Source organism: Capra hircus (genome assembly GCF_001704415.2).
Source record: "Capra hircus breed San Clemente chromosome X unlocalized genomic scaffold, ASM170441v1, whole genome shotgun sequence".
In the NCBI taxonomy this organism is placed as follows: Eukaryota; Metazoa; Chordata; class Mammalia; order Artiodactyla; family Bovidae; genus Capra; species Capra hircus.
In genome coordinates, this window is record NW_017189516.1 from 11,885,383 (window position 1) to 11,898,736 (window position 13,354).

The 13,354-nt window shown below is 42.6% G+C and overlaps 1 protein-coding gene across 4 annotated transcripts in view; it reads right to left on the reverse strand.

The window, feature by feature from the left end:
* EDA (ectodysplasin A) overlaps positions 1–10,217 on the reverse strand; it is a 338,578-nt gene extending 328,361 nt beyond the window's left edge. For all 4 annotated transcript variants that reach the window (XM_018043984.1, XM_018043983.1, XM_018043982.1 and 1 more), the window contains exon 1: positions 9,581–10,217. In XM_018043984.1, coding sequence (XP_017899473.1) covers positions 9,581–9,976 — 396 coding nt within the window. In that variant the 5' untranslated portion in view covers positions 9,977–10,217. The remainder of the gene's footprint in view (positions 1–9,580) is intronic.
* Between the last annotated feature and the right edge of the window lie 3,137 nt (positions 10,218–13,354).

Below are 13,354 nucleotides of genomic sequence, written 5' to 3' on the forward strand. Positions count from 1 at the left end.
CAAAATATATAAGCAGCTGATACAACTCAATACCAGAAAAACAAATAACCAAATCAAAAAGTGGGAAAAACACCTAAACAGACATTTCTCCAAAGAAGACATACAGATGGCTAACAAACACATGAAAAGATGCTCAACATCACTCATTATCAGAGAAATGCAAATCAAAACTACAATGAGATATCACCTCACACTGGTCAGAATGGCCATAATCAAAAAGTCTACAAACAATAAATGCTGGAGAGGGTGTGGAGAAAAGGGAAGCCTCTTGCACTGTTGGTGGGAATGTAAATTGACACAGCCACTATGGAAGATGGTATGGACATTCTTTAAAAAACTAGGAATAACCCACCATAAGACCCAGGAATCTCACTCCTAGGCATATACCCTGAGGAAACCAAAATTGAAAGAGACACATGTATCCCAATGTTCACTGCAGCACTATTTACAATAGCTAAAACATGGAAGCAACCTAGATGTTCAGAGACAGATGAATGGGTAAAGAAGTTGTGGTACATATACACAATGGAATATTGCTCAGCCATAAAAAGAACGCATTTGAATCAGTTCTAATGAGGTGGATGAACCTAGAACCTATTATACAGAGTGAAGTCAGAAAGAGAAAGATAAATAACATATTCTAACATATACATATGAAATCTAGAAAAACGGTACTGAAGAATTTATTTACAGGGCAACAATAGAGAAACAGACATAGAGAATGGATTTATGGACATGGGAAGAGGTGAGGAGTGGGTGAGACGTATGAAAAGAGTAACATGGAAACTTACGTTACCATATGTAAAATAGATAGCCAGTGGGAATTTGCTGTATGGCTCAGGAAACTCAAACAGAGGCTCTGTATCAACCTAGAGGGATGGGATTGGGAGGGAGATGGGATGGAGGTTCAAAAGGGAGGGGATATATGTATACCTTTGGCTGACTCATGTTGAGGTTTGACAGAAAACAACAAAATTCTATAAAGCAATCATCCTTCAATAAAAAATAAATTGATTTTTTAAAATCTAAAATTAAAAAAAGAATCCACAAATTTATAAGAACAAACAATCCAATAAAAATGTGCAAGAGACTTGTATAGGCACTTCACAAAAGAAGATAACCAAACATAATAAACATATGAAAAGGAGTACAACTTCATTAATCTTCTGAGAAATGCCAGTTAAAATCACAATACGGTATTACTACAAACCGACCCACCAGAATGGCTATAATTTAAACAGTGACAATAACAAGTATTAGCAAGGATGTGGAACAACTAGAATTCTCATACATTGCCATACATTGAGAATGCAAATTGGTACAATCACTGAGAAAAGCTGTCGTTATCAATAAATTTGAAAATGCGCATTCCCTATGACCCAGAAATTCCAATCCTAGGTATATACCCCACAGAAATTCAAGTACATATAACCAAAAGACCTGTGTAATAATATTCACAGTACTGTTATTTATACTAACCCCAAACAGTAAACAATCCAAAAATTCATTATCAGTAGAATGAATGAATAACCAGTGGTATTATTCAAACAAGTGAATAATATATAATAATGCAAATAAAAAACTACAGTTGCATGCAACATTACAGACATCAAAAAAGCATGACACCGAGCCAAAAAAAGCCACCCGAGAATATGTACTGCTTGATTTCATTTATATCAAGTTCATAATAGGAAAAAGTAATCTATGATGTTAGACATCAGGATAGTCATTCACTTTGGAGAAGGAAGATGGTATAGGGCTGGGGCGAAAGTAAGATGGGGGTTACGAGATGCTACCAATACTTCTATTTCTTGACCTGAGTTCTGGTAACATTAGTGTATTCACTTTATGGTAATTCATCGAGTTGTACAATTATGATTTATGAACTTTTCTGTATGTATACTTCAATGAAAAAAGTAGGGGAAAAAAAGAAGAGCTAAGCGATGAGTATTTATAGACTAGTCAGATGAAAATGACCCTCCAAGAGGGCACCCTGCAGGCAAGGCAAGTAAGTTTTCTTGGTAATGTTCTTGGGAATTAAATGGCTTCAGAAGTTCTCTGATATAAAGAGATCTTCCCTGTAAGGTAGTCACAGATAAATTACAAGTTATTTTTCACAAGAGTTTAGAGAAAAGGAAAGAGATAAGACCTAAATGCAAATAAAACAGAACATCAAATGAGACATAGCAGAAAACTTTTTCCACCATCATACAGCTAATGTAGTTAGGCCTCTTCTCAATTTCACTGTCTAATGATTCTAGAAACCAGTGAAATATTACCAGTGGAGCTATCTACACACCTAAGCATAGGTGACAATTCATAGGCTTAGCAAGACCTGAGGAAAATAGGCCTGTTACAAAACTCTTTGTTTTATATGAACATCTCCAAAGGCCCCAAATATTTAAGTTGACAAGTATTCAGGTATCCCAACTATAACCAGCACTATAACCAACTATAACCAGTATTGTGGAAAAAGACAGAAAAGAAGGTGCTCTAATATAAAAACACAAAATTTATTAAACACAAAAACGGCAATAACAACTGGAGAATGATTCCAAGACAGAATATGGTAGGCGGGTTGCAGGAGTACATTAGTAAGAGACAAAAGGGGTAAGTATAATGGAGCCAGTTCATTGAAAGCCTTCAATGTCACACTGAAAAGTTTAAATTTAACCCTATAGAAAATGATTTTATCTGGATCCCATTCCGCTAAAATAATTCTTGGACTTAGTGATTCCTAGTCATTTTCTTGATCAACTGGCCCTAATAATTAGTATCAAATCTAGATACACTAATGTCCTATCCAGTTAAACCAAGAGATGTTTTGTGCAAAGTTAAGGTTAACTTCAATGACATCACCTCAAATCAGTCAGTTCAGTTGTTCAGTTGTGTCCGACTTTTTGCGACCCCATGGACTGCAGCACGCCAGGCTTCCCTATCCATCACTAACTCCCAGAGTTTGCTCAAACTCATGTCCATCGAGTCGGTGATACCATCTATCCATATCATCCTCTGTTGTCCCCTTCTCCTCCTGCCTTCAATCTTTCCCAGCATCAGGGTCTTTTCCAGTGAGTCAGTTCCTTGCATCAAGTGGCCAAAGTATTGGAGTTTCAGCTTCAGTGTGAGTCCTTCAAATGAATATTCAGGATTGATTTCCTTTAGGATGGACTGGTTGGATCTCCTTGCAGTCCAAGGGACTCTCAAGAGTCTTCTCCAACACCACAGTTCAAAAGCATCAATTCTTTATCACTCAGCTTTCTTTACAGTCCAAATCTCACATCCATACATGAGCACTGGAAAAACCATAGCTTTGACTAGATGGACCTTTGCTGGCAAAGTAATGTCTCTGCTTTTTAATGTGCTGTCTAGGTTGGTCATAGCTTTACTTCCAAGGAGTAAGTACCTTTTCATTTCATGGCTGCAGTCACCATCTGCAGTGATTTTGGAGCCGAAAAAACTAGTCCGTCACTGTTTCCACTGTTTGCCCATTTTTTGCCATGAAGTGATGGGAATGGATATCATGATGTTAGTTTTTGAATGTTGAGTTTTAAGCCAACTTTTTCTCTCTTCTTTCACTTTCATTAAGAGGCTCTTAATGAAAGGCTCACCTCAAATAATTAGGGACATATTCCAAATATTGCTAACAGTTCTCAATAAACCATTATAAATATGCACAAACATATTTTTCTAAGCACTTAAACCTTAAGAGTTCCAATTAGAGTATCTCTCAGGAAAACTGTCTGAATGAGATACTACCTTTATTTGCCTACCCCACAAAATAATCTTCCAACCATCTAAATATGCCTAATACCTAATATCTTTTTGCCTTTTCATACTGTTCATGGGGTTCTCAAGGCAAGAAGACTGCAGTGGTTTGCCATTCCCTTCTCCACTGACCATGTCTTGACAGCACTCTCTACCATGATCCGTTCATCTTGGGTGGCCCTACATGGCATGGCTCATAGTTTCATTAAGTTAGACAAGGCTGTGGTCCATGTGATCAGTTTGAATTAGTTTTCTGTGACTGTAGTTTTCATTCTGTCTGCTCTCTGATGGATAAGGATAAGAGGCTTATGGATGTTTCCTGATGGGAGAGACTGAGGGGAAAACTGGGTCCTGTTCTAACAGGCTGAACCATGCTCAGTACCTTTTTAATCCAAGTTTCTGTTGATAGGCGGGGCTGTGTTCCCTCCCTGTTGTTTGACCTGAGACCAAGTATGGTGAAGGTAATAAAGATAATCCTTAGAAGAAATGGAGTAGCCATCATAGTCAACAAGAGTCCAAAATGCAGTTCTTGGGTGCATTCTCAAAAATGACAGAATGATCTCTGTTTGTTTCTAAGGAAAACCATTCATTATCACAGTAATCCAAGTCTATGCTCCAACCAGTAACACTGAAGAAGCTGAATTTGAATGGTTCTATGAAGACCTACAAGACCGTCTAGAACTAATAATCAAAAAAGATGTCCTTTTCATTATAGGGGACTGGAATACAAAAGTTGGAAGTCAAGAGTTACCTGGAGTAACAGGCAAATTTGGCCTTGGAGTACAAAATGAATCAGGGCAAAGAATAACAGAGTTTTGCCAAGAGAATGCACTGGTCATAGCAAACACCCTCTTCCAACAACACAAGAGATGACTTGACACATGGACATCACCAGATGGTCAATACCGAAATCAGATTGAGTATATTCTTTGCAGCCAAAGATGGAGAAGCTCTATATAGTCAGCAAAAACAAGACCGAGAGCTTGACAGTGGCTCAGATCATGAACTCCTTATTGAAAAATTCAGACTTAAATTGAAGAAAGGGAAAACCACTAGACCATTAGGGTATGACCTAAATCATATCATTTACTATTATACAGTGGAAGTGACAAACAGATTCAAGGGATTAGATCTGACAGAGTGCCTGAAGAACCTTGAACAGAGGTTCCTGGACATTGTATAGGAGGCAGTATTCAAGACTATCTCCAAGAAAAAGAAATGCAAAAGGCCAAAATGGTTGTGGAGGCCTTACAAATAGCTGTGAAAAGAAGAGAAGCTAAAGGCAAAGGAGAAAAAAAAAGATAAACCCATTTGAATACAGAATAGCAAGGAGAGATAAGAAAGCCTTCCTCAGGGATCAGTGCAAAGAAATAGAGGAAAACAATAGAATGGGAAAGACTAGAGATCTCTTCAAGAAAATTAGAGATACCAAGCACTCAAAATTCTCCAAGCCAGGTTTTAACAGTACATGAAGCATGAGCTTCCAGATGTTCAAGTTGGATTTAGAAAAGGCAGAAGAACCAGAGATCAAATTGCCGACATGTGTTGGATCATTGAAAAAGCAAGAGTTCCAGAAAAGCATCTACTTTTGCTTTATTGACTAAGCCAAAGCCTTTGACTGTGTGAATCACAACAAACTGTGGAAAATTCTTCAAGAGATGGGAATATCAGACCATCTTACCTGCCTCCTGAGAAATCTGTATGCAGGTCAAGAAGCAACAGTTAGAACTGAACATGGAAAAACAGACTGGTTCCAAATAGGGAAAGGTGTATGTCAAGGCTGTATATTGTTACCCTGCTTATTTAACTTATATGCAGAGTACATCATGAGACACGCTGGGCTGGAGGAAGCACAAGCTGGAATCAAGACTGTCAGGAGAAATATCAATAACCTCAGATACGCAGATGACACCACTCTTACGGCAGAAAGCAAAGAACTAAAGAACCTCTTAATGAAAGAGAAAGAGGAGAGTGAAAAAGTTGGCTCAACTCTCAACATTCAAAAAACTAAGATCATGGCATCTGGTCCCATCATTCCATGGCAAATAGATGGGCAAACAATAGAAACAGTGACAGACTTTAGTTTTTTGGGCTCCAAAATCACTGCAGATGATGACTGCAGCCATGAAATGAAAAGGCACTTGCTCCTTGGAAGAAAAGCTATGACCAACCTAGTCAGCATATTAAAAAGCAGAGCCATTATTTGCCAACAACGGTCCATCCAGTCAAAGCTATGGTGTTTCCAGTAGTCATTTACAGATACGAGAGGTGGACTAAAAGAAAGCTGAGTGCCAAAGAATTAATGCTTTTGAACTGTGGTGTTGGAGAAGACTCTTGAGAGTCCCTTGGACTGCTAGGAGGTCCAACCAGTCCATCCTAAAGGAAATCAGTCCTGAATATTCATTGGAAGGACTGATGCTGAAGCTGAAGCTCCAATACTTTGGCACCTGATGTGAAGGACTGAGTCATTGGAAAAGACCCTGATGCTGGGAAGGATTGAAGGCAAAAGGAGAAGGGGATGACAGAGGATGAGATGGTTGGATGGCATCACCAGCTCGATGGACATGAGTCTGAGCAAGCTCCGGGAGTTGGTGATGGACAGAGAAGCCTGCAGTCCATGGAGTTTCAAAGAGTCAGACACGGCTGAACAACTGAACTGACTGAACTGAACTGAATACCTAATATAGTGGCTGGCTCATAGCAGGCTTTCTATTTATTGAACTATATTGTTAAATTACAGCAGTACATTAACCTTACTCATCTCTCTCATGGTTTAGTATACTTTGATCATATCCTTCTTTCTACAGACTGAAAAAAACAACTAGAAAATCCTTCCAACACTTTGATCAATTTAGGTTGGCTTCTGGGGATTTGTATCAGCTGTTAAGTTTTTCTTGATGAGCAGCCACCAGGATTACCTATATGATTGTGAATGCAAATCCACTTTTCGTCTTTTACAGGGAAATGATAAGAGTTTTGTTTCATCATTGTTTTCAACACTCTTCCTGTTAATGCCCACCATATTCTTGGCTTTTAGGACCACAGTCACAACTGGGCCAGCTTCTTCACAGATTCATAAACAGTGATTTTTATTTTACTCTAACAATAATATTGTGTATTATCTGACTCAGAGACTGATGTGATGTATTTATAATAATTCCTGGGATCATCTCCAGTGAGTATCCAGATAAACCTCCAGATACTCAGCTACTCCAGCTGTAGGAGACTGGCATGATTCCAGAAGGTCCACAGTGACCCTTTCATTTTTTATCACGAACAACTGTCTCCACTCGGGAGGCTTTTCTAATAAGTCCCTAGGAGAATTTTGTTGATCTCTCTGCTATGTATCCTGACTGCCCTAATTTCCTTCTGTATTCTGTTTTTAAAGTTTTAAAATTGAAAGATGTCATACATACATCTTCAGTGACTTCTAGATCCCTTTCTTGAGTCATAACTGAGCCCATCCTCTCATAGCATGGATAGGTTTGCATGACCTTATACAATGAAGTACCTGTGACTAGTCTCCCTACTTGGTCTCATGAGATCTTCCTGCAATTTATTCTTATCAGTTTGCCTGCACTCCTTGCAGATAAACTGGTGTGAAACCTGAGTGTTTTGCCCATGGAAGGGTGTATATTTTTATCTTTCTTCCTCTCCATCTAAGAGTTGCTGTAACAGCAGCTGTTTGTGTTGAAAACTGAAATATAAAAATATGACCTACGTGGCCAAATCCCACTAGGCTGTTTACTTCCTTATTTATGAATCAGATTCTGTCAGCACAATTTAGAATCTTGACTGTCAGCAATACTGCAATTGAATGTCCTTGCAAAGCCAGCAGAGGGTGCACCAGGGCACTGCAAATTTTACCCAAGATGTAGCAGTATCAATTTACTAGCCAATCAACATTTCCTTTTTTTTTTTTTTTTTTTTGGCTTGGTATACTAAAACTAACATCCTTAAATCTTAAGTTCGTTTTGGGCTAAAATTCCTTCAAAGCATACTCTAATTCTCCTGAAAGTGAAGTTCAGGAAGAATAAGGAATACATGGTTAAACTTAGTCTGGCTAAAATGAAGGTAGAGTAAAAAATGATGCAAACTACTTTGTAAAAGTTACAAAGCTCTATCCAGCTACCTGACAAAAAGTCTCCAGAAAGTAGTATATCATGGAATGGGAACTGAACTGGGAGCAAAGAGACCAGCTACCATTCTAATTTTGATCACAGTTGTATGACTTTAGACAAGTCATTTCCCCCATTGGAATTATGTGTTCTCCAAGGTGAGTTATCAAAAGGACTCATGGCTCCTCATAATTCACAAAAACTCTAACCAATTGATGTCAGTAAATGTAAAGAAACAGTATGCTCATTTCTACTCCTCAAAAAGACTAAAACAGAAAGAATAAAGGATAGAAGATAGGGCACTGTATTTAAACCTAGACAGAACTATTTCAAGTACCATGCAAAGGCAACTAAACGTCATTATAGACCATATGAGAATCCGATACCATCACAGAATCCCCAGAATACAGCTGTTCTGCTACTGCTAGTCTTCAGCCTACAAACAGGTCTGTCAATTCTGAATGCCAAAAAGTCTTGGTCACTATTTGACTAAGGAAGTTCAATCCTTCATCTTTTCACAGAATACCAATGTTCAGCTGCTAAGTATTTCTACTGGGTATAGTCAGGGATGCAGGGTGGATAGATAAAGGGAACCAGAATCCTAGTCAATTATCATGTAGCTACAGTGTTTAAAGTTTCAAGTACCAGAAGTATGTCTATTGATTCACTTCTCTGATAAACTGTTACATAAGTTGAAGTGTGCTAGCAAAACATTTTCAGGCTCAGGAGAACTTTACAATGTAGAAACTGTGTCAGTCCTAATATTACAGCATTATCATGAATGCAACACCAGCTTTGGATGGGTGGTCAAAGTAGCGCAAACAATGTTATACAGTAGGACAATGACTCTAAATGTGGTAGTAAATATAGAAGGCCTGGGTCGCTCACCTCAAGGAGCTTATTTGCACAACTTCCCCTCTTCCTCAAGAGGAACAAATTGACTGTTATTCTTCAACCACCTCAAAAAGATCCTTGGCTGCTTCTCTTAAGTTTACATGAGACAAAATATGGCAAACGAGAATATTTAGTTTAAGTGCACTAAATTTCCCTAAATAAAGAGATTTGCTGTTTCAAAAGTTGTCTAGCAAGACGGTATATTTCTACCAGAATTCTTCAGGGGCGCTGATCCTCACTAAATTACCGAGGACAATTCGTCTCAAATTGCAGGTAAGTGTGAACAAGTCCACGATCTGGTCAGCGCACCAGGACCTCGCGCGGAAAACACGGTTCAAAGTTGTTTCAACGGGCGTGGAGCAATTATTACAGCTGTTTACAGCTCCAACTCCAAACGAGAGTCTGCTAGTGCTGGCATCAGCTCTGGACACGAAAAAACAAGCACAGCGGGCGGAGAATCTCACCGGGAGCAGAACGGCCAGGCTGCTGCCGTTAGTCGGCCAGGGGGGCAGCGCCCGCACCTTCGCGCCGCGGCCCGGCTGGGAGCGCCGCCAACTCTTCCCGAGGCAGCCGGAGCCGGGGGCGGCGGGCGCCGGCCAGAGTTCCCAAGTCCGGGGGTCCTGAGAGACTCAGGGTGAGCTGGGCCAGGGACCGAGGACAACCTGCCCCCAGGCGACCTCTCCCTGGCTCGCCCACCACCTCCCCGGTCCAGCCGTCGAACTCAGCTCGAGGTGGCAGAGTCCTTCCCCGGCCCCCGCCCTGCGCACATGGTGAGGGGGCCCTGCCCCTCCAGAGTGACTCACCTGGTGCCCATCCTGGGAGTCTGGGGGGAGCGTAGTTTCTCCCGGTTCCAGCGGCTGCTGCTGCGGGGACCGCTGCCCGAAGTGGCGGGTGATGGGACCGTTGGGGTCGAGGCCACCGGGGCTGCTCAGGGTGCCCGAGGTGCCAGGGGTACCGGGGCCGCTGAAGCGGGACTCAGCTCCCCGTTCCCGCCGCAACTCGGAGCGCAATTCTAGGTAGCAGCACAACGTCAGCAGGTGGAGGGCCAGGGAGAGGCCAAAGAAACCCAGAAAGAGCCGGCAGCTGTTCCCTTCGCCCGCCCGGGCTGGGGCCCCGCGACAGCCGCAGCCCTGGCTCCCGCGTTCCCGCGGCGCTGCCGCGGGCAGGGGTTCCCTGCGCTCCACCTCGGGGTAGCCCATGGCCTCCGGAGACACCCACTCTCTGAGGCCCGGGAGCCGCCGCGTCTGCCTCAGCCCTTCGCGACCCCTGACAGGCGGCTACTGTCCTGCCATCGGCTGGGGGCTGCAGGGACCCGTTCCTGCGCGACGGAGGCTGGGCGGGACCCAGCAGGGAGCAGCCTCATGTGCAGCTTCTCTCCGAGGGGTGGGAAAGAGAGGAGGAGGGGAGGGAGGGACAGGCGGCTCGGCCCGCCGAGGGAATGAGGGAGGAGGCCCCGGCCGACCCCGCCCCGTGCCTCAAGCGGGTGCTGGTACGCCCAACCACCGGGCCCGCCAAGCCTCGGCGCCCCGCCCCCTACAGTTCCACCCGGGGCCTCCAGCCGCGGGGCGGGGCCTGGGGGCGTGTGGGTTCGCCTCTGTCCCGCGGCCCCACCCAGCTCTTCTAGCTCGCCCGGTTCCAGTTGGTGACTGTGGCTGTCGTTCATCCCTGGACTCCGCCCCAATTTAACCCTAGAGCGCCAGTTCGGCGTTGGGGGGGAAGAGGGGAGAGGAGGAGGCGAGGCGAGGGAGGCTGAGAAGAATTGGGGAACCTTGGAAGGAAACTAGAGCAAAGAAAAGGAGGCGGAAACTAGTATTAATAGAAATGTTTGCAATTAACTGCAGTTGTTAATAACATCATCCAGTACTTATCTGTTTCTTTCAATCTTCAAAGCGTTTAGCAGACGTTAAACTAATTAAAACAGTCCTGGGTTTGGAATGAAACCATGCCTGCTGTGTTTGCAATTCAATGGCCCGCCAAAAGAAAAGGAGACCCAGGAGCCTGAGAGCCAAAGGGAGTGAGAATGGGGTGGGTCAGTCCCACTCCTGGAGTGAGTCTGGGGCCTCGGTCTAAGCGTAAGAAGCCCATCTGTGCCAGGTGGAACGGAAGTGATGCTGCCTCATGCAAGATAAAACAGTCCCTAAGATTTCTTGGTATATTATTTCAACGTATTGATCCCTTTACAGTGTAGAAAGTGCTGTAGGAGAGAATCCACAGCCAGTGCAGTTTTCCTCTCCCACTGCAACAGGAGTTTGGAGTGGAGAACAAGCGCCTTCAATAAGCAAATGGGGAAACTGAGGTCCAGAATAAGGTGGATTTTTTTTTACAAGCATGGTCCACAGAATGGCCAGACAGTACTGGCATCTCTACTTGCAGGCAACTGTTCTGGCCTCTCCACCCCTCTCCTCCTCTCCCTGGAGTAGTCCCTGGGGAAGTTCAACGAGTCCGACGGCCAAGTGTTCCAGATGTACACTGCTGCAACTGCAGTATCTTCAATAGCTGCACCAACCAGAAAAGGGTTCAGAGCAAAAAACAAACGGAAAAAACAAATAAAAAAGTAGCAAATGTCAGAATAATGGACCCTAAAATGAAGTATGCAAAGGATTAGTCAAAATTGACAAGAGTCATTAGTCTGTGATTATAGAGAGTCAAATGACCATAGCAGGGGAAGTATGTATGCTTCTTGGTTACTATGTGAGGAATATTCCCATGTGAGGAATAATTAGCAGTTTTATTGACCTGAAAAGGGTAGGCCTAAGACCCGACTCAATGGACATGAGTTTGAGTAAGCTCCAGGAGTTGATGATGGACTGGGAAGCCTGGCATGCTGCAGTCCATGGGGTCACAAAGAGCCAGACACGACTGAGCGACTGGACTGAACCGAAGACCTAGGCTGGTAGGAAAGAAGAAAATTAAGGGGAAGTAGGAAAGAATACAGAAGAAAAGAAACAAAAAGAACGAAAGCAAAGCATATGGTGGGGAGGTCAGCCTCAAGATTACAGAAGTCATAAATCTTAAATATATTAGCCACAGCCAATTTTTTCTCTCAGACACTTTATGTATGGCCTCAGTCCTTCAGAAATAATCTTTCTGTCTCCTCATTAGCCCTTATGGATGAAATATAAAGTTTTCAAAGACTAGCATCATAATGAAAATAAAATTAAAAAGGAGCATTTAGCCAATCTCAGGTCCTGCTTGTTCAGTCAAGGAATTCTAGATGCTGGCTGGGGGAACTGCCAGGCTGATTTACCTTAATTATTACAGCCCAGAATTATTAGAAAGAATACTAGACTAGAAACCAGTAGACCTGACCCTGACACTGGTTTGCTGGGTCACTCTGACCAAGTCACTGTTTTGGGGTACCTTAGTTTCTCCAACTATAAAATGAAAGTTTAACCTTAAACAGCTATAATATTGTGTTTTATCTGTGATATCACTGACATTTTGACTTGGTTGCATACATAAAGGGTTCAAAGAGGCTGCTTCTTCTCCCCCTAAAGTGAAAAAAGAACAAATAACAGCTACTCCTGAGAGTGGTGGTTGTGCTCAGAGGTTTTACTGGTCTCAATTTACCATGTTCTACCAGGCTTTCTGAAGCTTGACTGAAACCCTGGGTTGGACCATTGCCTTCAGAAGTCCTGCAAATTGCATTTGATCTAGAACCTCACTTTGGTTCCTCAGAAGAACATATGGCTTCATATGCAGTAGAAATATTGGAATGGGGCAACCCAGTGAGAAATGTACATGGTGATTTTTTAAAAGTGTTTTGAAGTGTTAACTCTGTTAGTTTCTATGCTTCCATAAGTACCCTATCCCCTACCGCACAGGTCTCAAAATGACAGCCTGCAGGTTACATCCAGTCAACAGATGTGTTGTGTTTGGAGCAGTGTTGGTTAAAACTTTGGGTTAAAGAAAAATAATTGCCAGGATACAGAAATCAGGAGATTTCACATTAAAAAAAAACAACCCTATTTCCTTAAAGTATCCTAACACTGGATCCACATTCCCATATGGCTACAGTCAGCTAGAACTGCCCCCTTGAGATAAGAATGAGCAATCAAGCTCCACACAGTCATTCCCCAACCCCTTCCTTTAGTCTCCATTACTGTGCTTGTCACCCATTTACCTTACCTGTCTGGCCCCATGTACTCCAGAATACAAGATGTCAGCTCCTTAGCATGCCCTTTCCAACCTCATCTTCCTCCATCCTACAAAGAATCCATACTCCTGCAATCCTAAAATCACTGACACGTCCCGCACTTGAACAAGCTGGTTTCTTTGCTAGGAATGCCCCTGCCTTAGAAAACTGATATATTTTTCAAGAATCAAAACATTTGTTCCCTCTGGTATGGCCCCACAACCCATTCCAAACAGATTTCCATTTTTCCTTTCACTGCACCCTGATATGATGATATATCTGACCACACCATATTGTTTTATCCACAGGCTTTCTCACCACTAACCTGTGAACAACTTGATAGTAAAAACCATGTCCTTTCCATTTTGGTAGTCTCCGTACAAAGCATAGCATGTAACACATAGTAGATACCAGTACTTTTTGTCAAATGAATGGAGCATGA